This window comes from Cynocephalus volans, chromosome 6 (assembly GCF_027409185.1).
Source record: "Cynocephalus volans isolate mCynVol1 chromosome 6, mCynVol1.pri, whole genome shotgun sequence".
Taxonomy (NCBI): domain Eukaryota; kingdom Metazoa; phylum Chordata; class Mammalia; order Dermoptera; family Cynocephalidae; genus Cynocephalus; species Cynocephalus volans.
In genome coordinates this window covers 628,620-646,714 of record NC_084465.1, presented here as the reverse complement: position 1 = coordinate 646,714, position 18,095 = coordinate 628,620, and the positions used below count along the sequence as shown (strand labels likewise).

Sequence of the window (18,095 nt, the reverse complement as noted above, 5' to 3'; positions counted from 1 at the left end):
GTGAGGGCCACGGGAGGGCTCTCCCTGATGACAGATGAGTTAGGGCCATGGGAGGGCTCGCCCTGATAGTGGATGAGTGAGGGCCACGGGAGGGCTCTCCCTGATAGTGGATGAGTGAGGGCCATGGGAGGGCTCTCCCTGATAGTGGATGAGGGAGGGCCACGGGAGGGCTCTCCCGACAGCGGGTGAGGGAGGGCCACGGGAGGGCTCTCCCTGATGACAGATGAGGGAGGGCCACGGGAGGGCTCTCCCTGATAGTGGATGAGTGAGGGCCACGGGAGGGCTCTCCCTGATAGTGGATGAGTGAGGGCCATGGGAGGGCTCTCCCTGATGACAGATGAGGGAGGGCCACGGGAGGGCTCTCCCTGATAGTGGATGAGTGAGGGCCATGGGAGGGCTCTCCCTGATGACAGATGAGGGAGGGCCACGGGAGGGCTCTCCCTGATAGTGGATGAGTGAGGGCCACGGGAGAGCTCTCCCTGATAGTGGATGAGTGAAGGCCATGGGAGGGCTCTCCCTGATGACAGATGAGGGAGGGCCACGGGAGGGCTCTCCCTGATAGTGGATGAGTGAGGGTCACGGGAGGGCTCTCCCTGATAGTGGATGAGTGAGGGCCACGGGAGGGCTCTCCCTGATGACAAATGAGTGAGGGCCATGGGAGGGCTCTCCCTGATAGTGGATGAGTGAAGGCCATGGGAGGGCTCTCCCTGATGACAGATGAGTGAGGGCCAAGGGAGGGATCTCCCTGATAGTGGATGAGTGAGGGCCACGGGAGGGCTCTCCCTGATGACAGATGAGTGAGGGCCATGGGAGGGCTCGCCCTGATAGTGGATGAGTGAGGGCCATGGGAGGGCTCTCCCTGATAGTGGATGAGTGAGGGCCACGGGAGGGCTCTCCCTGATAGTGGATGAGTGAAGGCCATGGGAGGGCTCTCCCTGATAGTGGATGAGGGAGGGCCACGGGAGGGCTCTCCCTGATGACAGATGAGGGAGGGCCCCGGGAGGGCTCTCCTTGATAGTGGATGAGTGAAGGCCATGGGAGGGCTCTCCCTGATGACAGATGAGGGAGGGCCACGGGAGGGGTCTCCCTGATAGTGGATGAGTGAGGGCCATGGGAGTGCTCTCACTGATAGTGGATGAGTGAAGGCCATGGGAGGGCTCTCCCTGATGACAGATGAGTGAGTGCCACGGGAGTGCTCTCCCTGATAGTGGATGAGTGAGGGCCATGGGAGGGCTCTCCCTGATGACAGATGAGTGAGGGCCACGGGAGGGCTCTCCCTGATAGTGGACGAGTGAAGGCCATGGGAGGGCTCTCCCTGATAGTGGATGAGTGAAGGCCATGGGAGGGCTCTCCCTGATGACAGATGAGTGAGGGCCATGGGAGGGTTCTCCCTGATAGTGGGTGAGTGAAGGCCATGGGAGGGCTCTCCCTGATGACAGATGAGTGAGGGCCACGGGAGGGCTCTCCCTGATAGTGGATGAGTGAGGGCCATGGGAGGGCTCTCCCTGATGACAGATGAGTGAGGGCCATGGGAGGGCTCTCCCTGATAGTGGATGAGTGAGGGCCATGGGAGGGCTCTCCCTGATGACAGATGAGTGAGGGCCACGGGAGTGCTCTCCCTGATAGTGGATGAGTGAGGGCCATGGGAGGGCTCTCCCTGATGACAGATGAGTGAGGGCCACGGGAGGGCTCTCCCTGATAGTGGATGAGTGAGGGCCATGGGAGGGCTCTCCCTGATAGTGGATGAGTGAGGGCCACGGGAGGGCTCTCCCTGATAGTGGATGAGTGAGGGCCATGGGAGGGCTCTCCCTGATGACAGATGAGTGAGGGCCATGGGAGGGCTCTCCCTGATGACAGATGAGTGAGGGCCACGGGAGGGCTCTCCCTGATAGTGGATGAGTGAGGGCCACGGGAGGGCTCTCCCTGATAGTGGATGAGTGAGGGCCACGGGAGGGCTCTCCCTGATAGTGGATGAGTGAGGGCCATGGGAGGGCTCTCCCTGATAGTGGATGAGTGAAGGCCATGGGAGGGCTCTCCCTGATAGTGGATGAGGGAGGGCCACGGGAGGGCTCTCCCTGATAGTGGATGAGTGAAGGCCATGGGAGGGCTCTCCCTGATGACAGATGAGTGAGGGCCATGGGAGGGTTCTCCCTGATAGTGGGTGAGTGAAGGCCATGGGAGGGCTCTCCCTGATGACAGATGAGTGAGGGCCACGGGAGGGCTCTCCCTGATAGTGGATGAGTGAGGGCCATGGGAGGGCTCTCCCTGATGACAGATGAGTGAGGGCCATGGGAGGGCTCTCCCTGATAGTGGATGAGTGAGGGCCATGGGAGGGCTCTCCCTGATGACAGATGAGTGAGGGCCACGGGAGTGCTCTCCCTGATAGTGGATGAGTGAGGGCCATGGGAGGGCTCTCCCTGATGACAGATGAGTGAGGGCCACGGGAGGGCTCTCCCTGATAGTGGATGAGTGAGGGCCATGGGAGGGCTCTCCCTGATAGTGGATGAGTGAGGGCCACGGGAGGGCTCTCCCTGATAGTGGATGAGTGAGGGCCATGGGAGGGCTCTCCCTGATAGTGGATGAGGGAGGGCCACGGGAGGGCTCTCCCTGATAGTGGATGAGTGAAGGCCATGGGAGGGCTCTCCCTGATGACAGATGAGGGAGGGCCACGGGAGGGCTCTCCCTGATAGTGGATGAGTGAGGGCCACGGGAGGGCTCTCCCTGATAGTGGATGAGTGAGGGCCACGGGAGGGCTCTCCCTGATGACAGATGAGTTAGGGCCATGGGAGGGCTCGCCCTGATAGTGGATGAGTGAGGGCCATGGGAGGGCTCTCCCTGATAGTGGATGAGTGAGGGCCACGGGAGGGCTCTCCCTGATAGTGGATGAGTGAGGGCCACGGGAGGGCTCTCCCTGATGACAGATGAGTTAGGGCCATGGGAGGGCTCGCCCTGATAGTGGATGAGTGAGGGCCATGGGAGGGCTCTCCCTGATAGTGGATGAGTGAGGGCCACGGGAGGGCTCTCCCTGATAGTGGATGAGTGAGGGCCACGGGAGGGCTCTCCCTGATGACAGATGAGTTAGGGCCATGGGAGGCCTCTCCCTGATAGTGGATGAGTGAGGGCCATGGGAGGGCTCTCCCTGATAGTGGATGAGGGAGGGTCACGGGAGGGCTCTCCCGACAGCGGGTGAGGGAGGGCCACGGGAGGGCTCTCCCTGATGACAGATGAGTGAGGGCCACGGGAGGGCTCTCCCTGATAGTGGATGAGTGAAGGCCATGGGAGGGCTCTCACTGATGACAGATGAGGGAGGGCTACGGGAGGGCTCTCCCTGATAGTGGATGAGTGAGGGCCATGGGAGGGCTCTCCCTGATGACAGATGAGTGAGGGCCACGGGAGGGCTCTCCCTGATAGTGGATGAGTGAAGGCCATGGGAGGGCTCTCCCTGATGACAGATGAGGGAGGGCCACGGGAGGGCTCTCCCTGATAGTGGATGAGTGAGGGTCACGGGAGGGCTCTCCCTGATAGTGGATGAGTGAGGGCCACGGGAGGGCTCTCCCTGATGACAAATGAGTGAGGGCCATGGGAGGGCTCTCCCTGATAGTGGATGAGTGAAGGCCATGGGAGGGCTCTCCCTGATGACAGATGAGTGAGGGCCACGGGAGGGATCTCCCTGATAGTGGATGAGTGAGGGCCACGGGAGGGCTCTCCCTGATGACAGATGAGTGAGGGCCATGGGAGGGCTCGCCCTGATAGTGGATGAGTGAGGGCCATGGGAGGGCTCTCCCTGATAGTGGATGAGTGAGGGCCATGGGAGGGCTCTCCCTGATAGTGGTTGAGTGAAGGCCATGGGAGGGCTCTCCCTGATAGTGGATGAGGGAGGGCCACGGGAGGGCTCTCCCTGATGACAGATGAGGGAGGGCCCCGGGAGGGCTCTCCTTGATAGTGGATGAGTGAAGGCCATGGGAGGGCTCTCCCTGATGACAGATGAGGGAGGGCCACGGGAGGGGTCTCCCTGATAGTGGATGAGTGAGGGCCATGGGAGTGCTCTCACTGATAGTGGATGAGTGAAGGCCATGGGAGGGCTCTCCCTGATGACAGATGAGTGAGGGCCATGGGAGGGCTCTCACTGATAGTGGATGAGTGAAGGCCATGGGAGGGCTCTCCCTGATGACAGATGAGTGAGGGCCACGGGAGGGCTCTCCCTGAAAGTGGATGAGTGAGGGCCATGGGAGGGCTCTCCCTGATGACAGATGAGTGAGGGCCACGGGAGGGCTCTCCCTGATAGTGGATGAGTGAAGGCCATGGGAGGGCTCTCCCTGATAGTGGATGAGTGAGGGCCATGGGAGGGCTCTCCCTGATGACAGATGAGTGAGGGCCACGGGAGGGCTCTCCCTGAAAGTGGATGAGTGAAGGCCATGGGAGGGCTCTCCCTGATGACAGATGAGTGAGGGCCATGGGAGGGCTCTCCCTGATGACAGATGAGGGAGGGCCACGGGAGGGGTCTCCCTGATAGTGGATGAGTGAGGGCCATGGGAGTGCTCTCACTGATAGTGGATGAGTGAAGGCCATGGGAGGGCTCTCCCTGATGACAGATGAGTGAGGGCCACGGGAGGGCTCTCCCTGAAAGTGGATGAGTGAGGGCCATGGGAGGGCTCTCCCTGATGACAGATGAGTGAGGGCCACGGGAGGGCTCTCCCTGATAGTGGATGAGTGAAGGCCATGGGAGGGCTCTCCCTGATGACAGATGAGTGAGGGCCACGGGAGGGATCTCCCTGATAGTGGATGAGTGAGGGCCATGGGAGGGCTCTCCCTGATGACAGATGAGTGAGGGCCACGGGAGGGCTCTCCCTGAAAGTGGATGAGTGAGGGCCATGGGAGGGCTCTCCCTGATGACAGATGAGTGAGGGCCACGGGAGGGCTCTCCCTGATAGTGGATGAGTGAAGGCCATGGGAGGGCTCTCCCTGATAGTGGATGAGTGAGGGCCATGGGAGGGCTCTCCCTGATGACAGATGAGTGAGGGCCACGGGAGGGCTCTCCCTGAAAGTGGATGAGTGAAGGCCATGGGAGGGCTCTCCCTGATGACAGATGAGTGAGGGCCATGGGAGGGCTCTTCCTGATAGTGGATGAGTGAAGGCCATGGGAGGGCTCTCCCTGATGACAGATGAGTGAGGGCCACGGGAGGGCTCTCCCTGATAGTGGATGAGTGAGGGCCATGGGAGGGCTCTCCCTGATGACAGATGAGTGAGGGCCATGGGAGAGCTCTCCCTGATAGTGGATGAGTGAGGGCCATGGGAGGGCTCTCCCTGATGACAGATGAGTGAGGGCCACGGGAGGGCTCTCCCTGAAAGTGGATGAGTGAGGGCCATGGGAGGGCTCTCCCTGATGACAGATGAGTGAGGGCCACGGGAGGGCTCTCCCTGATAGTGGATGAGTGAAGGCCATGGGAGGGCTCTCCCTGATAGTGGATGAGTGAGGGCCATGGGAGGGCTCTCCCTGATGACAGATGAGTGAGGGCCACGGGAGGGCTCTCCCTGAAAGTGGATGAGTGAAGGCCATGGGAGGGCTCTCCCTGATGACAGATGAGTGAGGGCCATGGGAGGGCTCTTCCTGATAGTGGATGAGTGAAGGCCATGGGAGGGCTCTCCCTGATGACAGATGAGTGAGGGCCACGGGAGGGCTCTCCCTGATAGTGGATGAGTGAGGGCCACGGGAGGGCTCTCTCGACAGCGGGTGAGGGAGGGTCACGGGAGGGCTCTCCCTGATGACAGATGAGGGAGGGCCACGGGAGGGCTCTCCCTGATAGTGGACGAGTGAAGGCCATGGGAGGGCTCTCCCTGATGACAGATGAGGGAGGGCCACGGGAGGGCTCTCCCTGATAGTGGGTGAGTGAGGGCCATGGGAGGGCTCTCCCTGATGACAGATGAGGGAGGGCCCCGGGAGTGCTCTCCCTGATCGTGGATGAGTGAAGGCCATGGGAGGGCTCTCCCTGATGACAGATGAGGGAGGGCCATGGGAGTGCTCTCACTGATAGTGGATGAGTGAGGGCCACGGGAGGGCTCTCCCTGATAGTGGATGAGTGAAGGCCATGGGAGGGCTCTCCCTGATGACAGATGAGTGAGGGCCATGGGAGGGCTCTCCCTGATAGGGGTGAGTGAAGGCCATGGGGGGGCTCTCCCTGATGACAGATGAGTGAGGGCCACGGGAGGGCTCTCCCTGATAGTGGATGAGTGAGGGCCATGGGAGGGCTCTCCCTGATGACAGATGAGTGAGGGCCATGGGAGGGCTCTCCCTGATAGTGGATGAGTGAGGGCCATGGGAGGGCTCTCCCTGATGACAGATGAGTGAGGGCCACGGGAGGGCTCTCCCTGATAGTGGATGAGTGAGGGCCATGGGAGGGCTCTCCCTGATGACAGATGAGTGAGGGCCATGGGAGGGCTCTCCCTGATAGTGGGTGAGTGAAGGCCATGGGAGGGCTCTCCTTGATGTCAGATGAGGGAGGGCCATGGGAGGGCTCTCCCGACAGTGGGTGAGGGAGGGCCACGGTAGTGACAGCGGACGAGGGGGGGCCACGGAAGGGCTCTCCCCACAGCGGGTGAGGGAGGGCCAGGGGAGGGCTCTCCCCAACAGAAGCAGATCCTGATTGGGGACTGCAGAGACACAGTCAGACCTTCTTTGTGAACAATTTTCTCCAGAACACAATTTGAAGTAGTTTAATTTTTTTTTTTTTTTTTTATGTTTCACAGCAATCCTTGCATGTACACAAGTAGGGATACTTAAGAAGAAACTAACCTGCTGACCCATGTCAACCTTCGTGAAACTAAAGGTGCTAAGGTGGGTATTTGCTCCCCGCACGGCTGGTTCTATGGTTTCTCGAAACAACTTCTCTATAAACTGGCAAATAAAAGGCCACATGTGTTTTACAGTCTGGAAAGGAAAAATAACTCACGTTAAACAAAATATTACAATACATAATATACTTAAGTCTTCATGTAAAATTATGCCCTTGTAGTTTAACAGAATCTCATTTTGAAAAATAAAGAGGGGAAGGGGTCTTCCTGTTATACAAAATCAACGGGATCTAAATTTTAGAAACTTATTACAACAATAAACTATTGATTAAACAATATGTTGCAGAAATTAGTTACTTTGGTTAAACCTTCTGTTCAAGCGTGTTAGCACATTTAATGATTGCTAAAAATCCTGTTATTTCAACTCATTGCTAAAAACCTTCTTGAACTGTGTAAATCTTAATAAGCCCTCATAAATTTTTCTTAAACTGACAAACTTCCAGTGCTGTAAGGTGATCATTATCTGTTAGTGTTTACTACATAGCCCTAAAGATGCATAAAATAGAAATAAAAGAGATCTAGTTCAAAGAATACTTATCTAAAGACATAACCTTAAAAACAAGATCATTACCCATTTCCAGGTTTTTCGGGAGTTATTTCCCTCTTCATGATAATGTTTACATAATTTTCACTTAGGATTGCCATGAAATAGACTTGAGCAGTGGCCCAAGTCTTCTTTCAGGAAAGAAGACACAAAGCCTGAGACATAATGTGAGCACCACACTTCACTCTTCAGAAAGGAAAAGAAAGTATCCTGACAGTTACGACCAGGTTCTTTGGGGAGGAGAAGCCAACCCACTAGAGTCTAAACGAGCTCAAATGTTGCCAACAGCTAAGTTTCCAAATATGGAAAGATGGTGTCTCATCCTCTAATTCCCTCTGATATCTGGTATTTGGCATATTCTAATCTTACCTTATTTAGCCATTCTGCTCTTTCAGTGTCTGGAAAATGAACCTAAGAGAAAAATATACACACACATGACTTACTGACTTTTGACAGCCGTAAATAAAACGTGAAGCAGGCTATTTCATACTCATTCTTTAAAGCACTCCGATCTAAAGCTTCGGAAAATGGTTTCTGGAGGGAAACAGCTGAAAGGAGTGGCACCCTGGCTCTTTACATTCTAAAAACACTTTGAGACAGAAAAGTCAAACATCAGCAAGTGCCACCAGAGCCTCCTCTGTACCTCACTGTCCAGAGGAACACTCACTGGTATGTGAAACATCACAGGGTTGTAAAATAGATCTCTTCCTTTTTCAAAGACTCATTCTTTCCAGCCCATCATTGGTGCTATCATCATTCTATTCTAGAAATCTAGACTCAGAGCCTTCAAAAATTCACCTTTCCTCTCAGCCCAAACCAGCCGGCGAACGTTTTCCCACATCTGGCTCCATACCACACCATCTCCCCCCCGACCCCCTGAAACGAGAATTATAATTATAGTTCTCCACAGGTGGGGCCTGTATACTGGAGAAGTGTTTGTAGAGGCAAAAAGAAACTTATTTAGAAAAAAGGTGAAAAAATATTTTCCTTGCTGATTGAGCTAAAATAAAACATCCGTGTAGAGGAAGGCTAAAGTTATTTTGGCCACAGATAGGGAATTTTCAATGAAATAAGAGCACACAGGCCACGCTGGCACTCCTGATAAGCACATTTCTGTTCAGATGTACAATGGGTCACAGGCAACACTGGTGACTTAGATGTGGTCAGAGCAATGTTTTGACATCTAGAACTGCCACGACTCACTTTACTAAGTAACAAAAGTACTTGAACCAATGAACCGCCCCCCCCAATGCTCTAGCCTTGGGGAGCCAGACCAGTTGGAGGTCGATTTCACTGCAATGCCCGAGAGGAGTGGGCAGGGAATATTATCACGAGGGTCAGAGCAGGGTCCCCAAAAGACGGTTTTTTGAGACCTAACTCCACCTCTCATGTTTGAATATAAGAACAAACAACCAAAACTGGGGCCCAGCAGCAGCCGATTCCTGTCCCAGAGGCTACTGTTAAGATGCACCACAGCCACATCCAGCCTGGGAAGAGTGACCAGCGTTCACCTCGAAGCCTCGGCTAGGCATGGAGGCCATGGTGGCTGCAGTGTTAATGTCTGCTCCCCGTTGTCCTCATACCCAAGCAGGCTGATTCCCTTTCACTACACGACACGAAGTGTTCAATTTGCTTTAACAATGCGGTGGGCTAGAGTGAACTGAAATGAGCTGTTCCTAAATTAAGTTCGCATGAATCCATTCTGGAAAAATACCAAAGAGATAGCAACCTTCCAGAATTACAAAATAGGCTTAAAATTGGGAGAGACAGTATTCGAGAAGACAAAGATTAGGGAAAAGAGACTTGCTAGAGATGACTGCTTGAGTCGAGAGGATATGTTCCCGTCACTGTTGACAAGCCTATTGTGACCCAAGTGGAAACAGGATACAATAAAGGGCTGCACTCCACAAGGAACAGGAGGAAAGTTGGGGATTCAGGTGCGGAAAGTTGGAGGGCTTGCTAGACTAGCAAAACTAGGTCACAAAACTTAGTATGTGTGATTCATCTGCAATCTGTATTCTGCCATTTCTTTATAGTAAAATAGTTCAGTACTCAAAAAGTCAGATTAGGAACGGGATGAATGGTTGCCACTCAAGGGTAAGCTAAGCATTAAAGCAGATATGAAGCCATGGTCCTCCCAAGTAGCAATTTTCTGTGAGGCTGTCTCCTGTTCCGTCCCTTTCCCTCTGAATCCAACCGACCACAGTGGCAACAGAAAGGACAAAAGGCAAATATGGAGTGCCTTCTTTTTGGGGACAGCCAGAACTACCTCATTACAGATGTGTCCTTTCTTTTATAATTTCAGAATAAACATCAGCACTTAAATGAAAATCTCTGCAGGCTTCACCTAAACATCCGAACACACTTGCCTTCCTTGGGAGGCCAGTACTGTCTACACCTGCCTCACCTGAAAGGCCTCTCCTTGCCTGGCTTCCCAACTATGCTAAATCTTGGCTACCAGAACAATTACTCTAGGGCAGAGGAATCTCATTTCGATTTACTTTATTCAAGACCATGAGCTCCTCCTTGTTTATCAGAGTTCAACTTCCTCAGTTCCACCTGCAAAGACCTGCCCCAAATCATGTTTCCTCTGGTTCACAACTCACCAATCTCACTTGTGTCACACTCTTGTTGAGTTCAACCAACAGTCATGGCTCCCTACCTAGAAATGTGTTTCTGTTTCTCTATTTACTTATCTTTTTCTTACTTCCTCCTTTCTGCCAGTTCTTTAAGAATCAGCTCAACTCAGTTCTAGACAGCTTCCCATATCTGATACCATGCAACTCCAGGTGCTTCTCAGCACCACAGAGCCCTGACCCTCATGTTCTCCATAAACCTGCACCTGCCACACCTCCACTCTGTAAACGCTCCTCAGTGCTATGAGGATCAGAACTCTCACCTCCTGCCTCCAAGTTCATCTCTTAAAACTACCAGGCCACTTAAGTGGTCTCTCTTCTATCTTCTTGGGATCAGAGAATGCCTATTTATACAAAATCAGTAATTTAATTTACCAACTGGACCAGTAAGTATTAGTCCTTATATTTTCCAGTCAGTACATAGTATCAAATTCATATGTGAAAGTACAGGCTGAGCATCCCAAATCCAAAAATCTGAAATCTGAAATGCTCCAAAATTTGAAACTTTTTGAGCACCAACATGCCACTCAAAGAAAATGCTCACTGAAGCATTTTAGATTTCATATTTTTGGATTTGAGATGCTCAACCTGTATTTGTAATCTGAAAAAGTCCAAAATCGAAAACACTTTTAGTCCCAAGCACTTCAAATAACAGATGCTCAACTGGTACCATCAAATGAATTACTTTCTATTAAAAGTCTTCATAAATTATAAGAAATTACTCTTTCAGTAATATAAGATATAGCCAGATTTTCCTACCAATAAACATTAATACAGACCACATATTCATAAAAATACTGTATGCATAAGCATGAGTGTATATAAACACATTTTTATGTAATTTATATATAACTTATTCTGTGCTTATAAAGGCACAGAAAAAAATTTTTAAGAATGTAAACCAAACTAGTTATGAGGAGAGTGATGCTTTTGCCTTTTCCTCTATATATTTCTATTCTTTTGAACTCCTTATAAAAAGCATAAATTCCTTTTTTTTTTTTAAAGATGACCAGTAAGGGGGTCTTAACCCTTGACTTGATGTTGTCAGTACCACGCTCTCCGAAGTGAGCTAACTAGCCATCCCTATATAGGGATCCGGACCCCTGGCCTTGGTGTTATCAGCACCACACTCTCCTAAGTGAGCCATAAGCTGGCCCTATAAATTACTTTTCTAATTCCTATTGTAATTTAAGATTAAAATTAAGAAAATGTTTCTAACACAGAAGTACTACTTTATACGATAAATGATGAAAATTTTGTGAAAACAGAATTCTCATAAATTAAACTGTATTTGTTGGGAAAATATAGGAAAATAGTCAGGGCCCCTCAGATGTTCAGAATCTTGCTGAGCATTAGATGTAAATATTCACGTATGCCCAGGTGTTCCTTGGTTATTGTTTAATGTAATTGTGCATGTGCACCCAAGTGTCCTGGGCTATGGACTTACGTATAAATGATGAGTGGCTCTGATCCATGGGGCCCACCACCCCAGGATGCCCCTGGGTGGGCTATGGGGAGGCTGCTACTGCTGCTGGAGGCTATTGCTGCCAGGGCCCCTGGGACCCTCTGAGAGGCCACCGCCACCGCCAGACCTGTACGCTGGTGCTGCAGTTGCTGAGGACTGAGCTCTTAAGTTTTTACCCACAGCTCCCAGGACCTTTTCCTACTGCCTAGCTCATAAACATGCATGTGAAGGGTTTGTGACCCAGTCTGTACCATGGGCTCGAGTGGTCTGTGAGCCCTAGCTCTCATGGTAGTTGTGTAGCTTTACAGTGTTTCAATTACATTAGAAGACAATGACACCTGGAAACAGGATTCTCTTACAACGTAAGTAATCTATTCCAAATTTGATTTGAAACAAAATTCTTTTCTTGGTACAACAGGTTTTAAAGGCAAAATATAATTATGTGGAGCCACTTTACTGACTAAATACGACAAAATGACTCCTGCAAAAAATATTCCAAAGTGGAGCATTCTTCTAACATAATGAGATTTCTCTAAATTTATTGATACTTCTCAAATCAGGTCTGCCAACGTGCTAGTAAATTCCCACTCCTCCTGACATCCTTAATGCCAGAGTAACACCATAGAGCCAAACATACTCCAGTCCCACGAGTCCCTACAGAATTATACTTATGTGATAATGAAGCTTCTCCACTCACGCTCAAGCACCAGAACAAACACACACCACGGCAGTTGTGAGATCTGAGTTTGGTTGCTGCATTATAGTCACTGGGCCACCCTTTCACCTATAGCACATGTACTGATTGTTCTTCTGAAGAGCACATGTACTGAGCATTTACTTGGGGTCTGGCTCTGCCTGAAGCCAGGAGTACAACACAGAACTGGACCTGCTCCCATCCTTAGCAGCTCATGCTGGGGGAGGGGACTGCTGTGGAGAGGTGGGACCCCAAGACTGGGAGGGAAGAACAATAGCAGCACAGGGAATGAGTTTGAAAGGATTAACTGGGGTTAGCCAGGTGATAAATAAGAAGATATATATTTAGTCTCTGCCTCTGGTTCCTGACATAAAGTTGCTAAAATCCTTTAATATGGGGGTGCTAGGAGAATCTTTAGTTCTAATATTTGATCTCTGACTCCCAGTTCCTGACACAGAGCTCCTAAATCCCTTGCAATTATCTGGGTGATGGGAGCATCTTTAATTCTAATGAGGTAACACCTGGGGAGCTCACAGACAGTCTCAGGATGACAACTGGCTGCTGGGGGAACCAACTATGTGATTATATGTGGAGTATACTATAAAGCAAATACATTTCACAGGGCCTAGTTTCTTGTAGTTTCAGGTTTAGCCTAACTTCTTAAAAGTATATATAAAAACGTTAACCTAGTTGCCTCCTTAGCGCAGTAGGCAGCGCGTCAGTCTCATAATCTGAAAAACGTTAACCTTGCAAAAGACAAGAAATTTTCCCCAGGCTAAAAGTCTCTGTTGTAAGATAAAGAATTGTAGCACAGCAAGGTTGCTGGCTCAAGGACAGACAAGTTACTGATTGATATGTAAAGATACTGGGAAATTGCTGTAGGGAAAAACAGCGCTTGCTAAAATCAAGCTTTTGTTGATGGACTGACTTAACCTTTTGCAAATTGCACTATGGAATGTCACCTTGCTTGTTACCAGCCTCTATTGTTAAACTATTACTCCACCTATGTTCTTTTTCTGTAACTTCCTGGTCTGGAAAATAAATTTGGGGAGAGAACCCCAATTCATGGTTAATTTCCCAAGGAAGGAATGCCTCGCTCTTGAGGGTTCCAAGAGATTAACCCCTTCAGGGTCTCTCACTGTTCTGAAGACATGGGCTTTGAGTAATCCTTTTGTGGCTCCATCACCCAGGGGAGGAGAGGTGATAAATCTGTGTGAGGCAAAGCAACAATTAGAAGGTTGGAACTTTCTGCCCTGCCCCAACCTCTGGGGAGAAAGGAGGGGTTGAAGGTTGAGTGATCACCAACAGCCAATGATTTAATCAATCATGGATACTTACTGAAGCCTTCATCAAAACCCAAAAGGACAGGGTTCAGAGAGCTTCCAGGCTGCTGGACATGTGGAGGTGCCTGGGAAGGGCATGGGAGCTCTGCATCCCTTCCCCCATACCTTGCTCTAAGCATCTCTTCATCTGGCTCTTCATCTGCATCCTTTGTAATATCCTCTATAATAAACCAGTAAACATAAATAAAGTGTTTCCCTGAGTTCTGTGAGCCATCCTAGGGAGAAAGGAAAACAGTTTAGAGCAATCTAAGCCTTTTGAGGTCTGCTAAACTCATCAGGCCCAGAGAGAGAGGAGCATGGGTCTTCAGATGCATCCCTCTTGCCCGTGTCTGGGACAACTGCTAAAAGGCATGTTTTTAGGAAACAGACTGCCACCAGCATCAGGTATAGATCACCCAAATGTTATCGCAAGTTGTACAATGTGATCCTTATTCTTTCTTTGTTATAAAGTCCCTGAATTTATGACGCAAAGAGCAATGTATACTTAATTAGTAGCTTATGCTAACTTTAGTGAACCAATGTGAATTCTCAGAAAACAACTTTGGAACTGCCCCTCAATTTTTCCTTTTCTTTCTTTAAAAATCAGTTCATGCTTATGCTCCAAAATATGCTCCAAACAGAATGCATATTTGTGGCAACCTGAGCCTGTATATCTCCCTGGCTGCAGTCCTAAAAACTTGGCTCAAATAAATTGTTTTATATTTTTGCTTCGGGTTCTTCTTTTGGGTCAACACAATTAATTTAGCAAATTAATCGAACTTGAAATGGGGGTCATGGGAACCCTGATTTATAGCTAACTGGTCAGAAGTACAGGTGATGACCTACTACTTGTGAACAGCACCTGAGGGAGGGCAGTCATGTGGGACTGAGCCTTTTACCTGTGGGGTCTGACGCTACCTCCAGGTGGACAGTGTCAGAACCAAGTCAAATTATAGGACACCCAGTTGGTGCACACTGGAGAATTGCTTGGTGTGTGGGGAAAAACTAGAGGTGAAGTGTTGTGTTGAATGCAAGAGTAGGAAAAACAGCATGATTTTTCGTAGTGTTGTAGGGAATCCTAAGCATTTCCTAATTGTTAAGGTTTTCTCCCTTTTCCACTTAAGAAACTGTTTTAGAAACTATCCTCTACTGCAGACTCTGGCCCTTGCGATTTACCCTGCTTGCTTCCTGGGCCCGCCCTTTGTAAGATAACTGCTGTCTCACACCCTCCAGGGGCCAGAGGCAAATTAAGCTCCTGAAGTGACCAATGGACTGTGTCCCACAATCAGCCAATCCAAATTTGCAGGACAGCATCCCTCATTTATATAAAAGGACCTGAATGGGAACCTGGGAGGGGAATGGGTGGGAATTTAGGCTATATACGGGGGTCTTTTCCTTTGTTCTGGGAGACACTGGTTTAGGGGTTCTTGCTCCCCAGTGCTCTCCTTACTTGTAAGCAAAAAGAGGCACTGTAACACTGAACAAAGAACTGCAACATTAAAATAAAGAGCTATAAAACTACAACACTGACGCTGGTCTTGGATTCCTCTGTGCATTCACCTCACAACAGTAGCTCTTACACCAGGCAAAAAAAGAGACCACTTTAAGCAAAAATAATGACATATGCACTTTACTGTGGCTGGATTAGGAGATGAGAGGAATGGTACTGTAGGTGATGAAGTTGAAAAACTAGGTCACGACCAGACTGTAAGTGCTTTCTATGTTGTGCAAGGGAGCCTTGATTTTATTCTACAGGCAATGGGTAAGCACCCAAATTTTCAGTAGAGAAATGATGTAAGGTTAGTATTTGAGGAGATACTTTGCAGCACCCTAACCTATTCTGGAACCAACAGAGAAACCACCTGCACAAATAAGCTTTCAATAGAAGTGAACTGGCTTATATCGTTAGAATTTCTACAAGATAATTTTGAAAATCAAGCCCTCTCCAAGTAATAGTATCCCAAGGCATTCAATAGTTCTGAGCTTTTTAATTTATAAGAGATTATTTCAAAGTGCCAAGGAAAATGAGAAAAAGAATACATCAAATTTGGAGAAGGTAATCTGTTAACAAATTTTAAATTCTGTTCATTAAGTCAAAAATCTGCTCTCACTAATACATATTCATAAATGTTTGCTTATGCTCCACAAAACAGAATTTAAAGAAACAAAAACATTGCAGAGATAGACTGGGAAATATAGGGATAATAGGAAAACATGTTCCTAAATCATACAGGAATACATGAACACATATTACTTGGTTTCAAATCTTATCTTTCAACTTAAAAAACAAATACTCAAGTCTCCTTTATTTTTAATTTCCAATTATAAAACAAGTTTTTATATTTATAATTTATATTATCTTTATGAACTAGAAATAGTCATTGTATTATTCAAGTTTCTATTATATTTAAGAGTTGACATTACCCCAGAAATCTTTTAACGTTATCTTTTAAGAGAACAAAGGCATATTCTAGATTCTAAATTTGTTTTGTTTAGAAAAATTAAACCAAATATACAAAGACAGAACATTTAACTATAAACCAGGAACTCTACATATACATTATCTTGTTTAATCCTCACATGAACTCTTTGAACAATTAATGGCTCCATCTAACAGATAACAAAGCAGACTCAGGGGAAACAAGTAGAATAAGATGTCCAGACCAAAGGACTCTACAGTCCTTCCTTTTATATCTTGCTGAAGTACGAAGATGAAACAAATTTATAAATGGTAAAAATTTTCTAATTAAATCATATTTTTCCTATTTCTGAACATCAGAAAAATAATTTGGGATAACAAGTTAAATAAAAAGAATGTCTTTCTTCAAATGACACTCCCTTTGAAGACCAATATTAACAATTAGCACTTGTGTAGGATTTTACCATTCATAAACTCTATGCCCTAAGCACAAGATAAGTATGTACAACTATAAAAAAAGCACATCAGGTGCTTCACAGTGAAGTGTAGGGGAGTACTTCTAAAATTCCATCGGCGTTAGTAGAATTGAAACATGGAATATAAATTAATACTGTTATCTCACTCCCTTTTTAAAATAAAAATCTAGAATAAGTTTAGATAGGTAATATGTAGGAAAATATGAAGAAAGGTACCATGTCTAATTCTATTATACCTGAAGCATTATTGATTTAATACTTGTTAGTAAAATTAAAAAGATAAATGGATGAAATGATCATTTTAGAAATCAAATGCCATTAAACATCAAATAGTAAACTGGCCTTGTATGATGACCTTGTAGCATCAAGATTTTACTAAACAGTACTAGAGTTTTATTTCTATGGTGCCATATAATTATGTAACAATTATGGAAAAAAGGGAATAATATAAAAATTTAGATGCTGGTCACCAGGCCAGATCAAAATATATTCTGATGCAGTGCTTAAAATGCACTTCATTTTCAAAAAGCTTTGAGGTGTTGAGCCCAGGATCATTTACTCATATCCTTCCTTATTCCAAGAAAGATTTGAGCTTTGCTTAATTCTGAATAGTTCTTTAGGCACTATCTCAAAACCAAACCAAACTACAGCCCCCGCCCCCCCGCGATATTCTTAGTTGAAGCAATAACTGGCTGTAGTGGAAGAATTCTTCCACTATCTTGGTCCACAGCAGATGGGGAAAGGAAGAAGAAATCCAAGTCGGCTGGCACAGCACTTCTGACTGGGCAGTGGAGACCCTGGCAGACACTGCCAGCACAGGACCTGCAGCAAGGGCCCCTGGCACACAGGGTTTACTGCCCACCCCATCAGCCAACAACACACCTCTGAGTAACAGGGTCACCCAGTCATCAGCCATCTAAAAACACCAACCTTCCCAGACCATCAGGTGAATTCTACATATGTCTACAAACTGCAAAAATCTAAGCAGGTAGTTTTGCTTCCTTGTCTAACATGAACACAGTCTCAAAAACTGAGAACAGATAAGGCAAAACAAGAATAACAACCATGGGTTCTAAGAAAACATGAGATACCTGTTCATTATTAGTTATATCTTGTTTCAGGAAACCCTTAAGCAATCAATACATACTTTGGTGGCTCGCCAGTACAGGGATCAAATCCTGGACCTTGGTGTATCAGCACCACACTCTAACCAAGTGAGCTTACTGGCCAGCATTACATTCTTTGCTTGGTTTATTTACTTGATTTTTTGGTGGCTGGCCAGTAAGGGGATCCAAACCCTGGGTGTTATCTAACAACACGCTCTAACCAACTGAGCACATTCTTCATTTGGAAGCACACCACACACTGCAGATTTACTTAAACAGATATGGCTTGCATTCAAAGAACTCAGTCTGGGGAGATACTAATTTAATAGTTTAATATTTAAAATTTTTAATATTGTTCCATCTGCATATGAATTGGTCTTAAAATCAGTGCAAGGGCCGACCCTGTGGCTCACTTGGGAGAGTGCAGCGCTGGGAGCGCAGCGACGCTCCCGCCGCGGGTTCGGATCCTATACAGGGATGGCCGGTTTGCTCACTGGCTGAGCGCGGTCACCAAAAAGGACAAAAAAAAAAAAAAAAAAAAATCAGTGCAAATGGGAAAAAAAACTTACAGGCAGTTAAAACTA

The 18,095-nt window shown here is 48.0% G+C and overlaps 1 protein-coding gene across 2 annotated transcripts in view; it reads right to left on the bottom strand.

The window, feature by feature from the left end:
- Positions 1 to 18,095, bottom strand: part of ESYT2 (extended synaptotagmin 2) — a 92,453-nt gene that overhangs the window by 56,764 nt on the left and 17,594 nt on the right. For both annotated transcript variants that reach the window (XM_063099500.1, XM_063099501.1), the window contains exons 2-3: positions 7,763 to 7,804; positions 6,791 to 6,925 (exon numbers count right to left, since the gene is read on the bottom strand). In XM_063099500.1, coding sequence (XP_062955570.1) covers positions 6,791 to 6,925; positions 7,763 to 7,804 — 177 coding nt within the window. The remainder of the gene's footprint in view (positions 1 to 6,790; positions 6,926 to 7,762; positions 7,805 to 18,095) is intronic.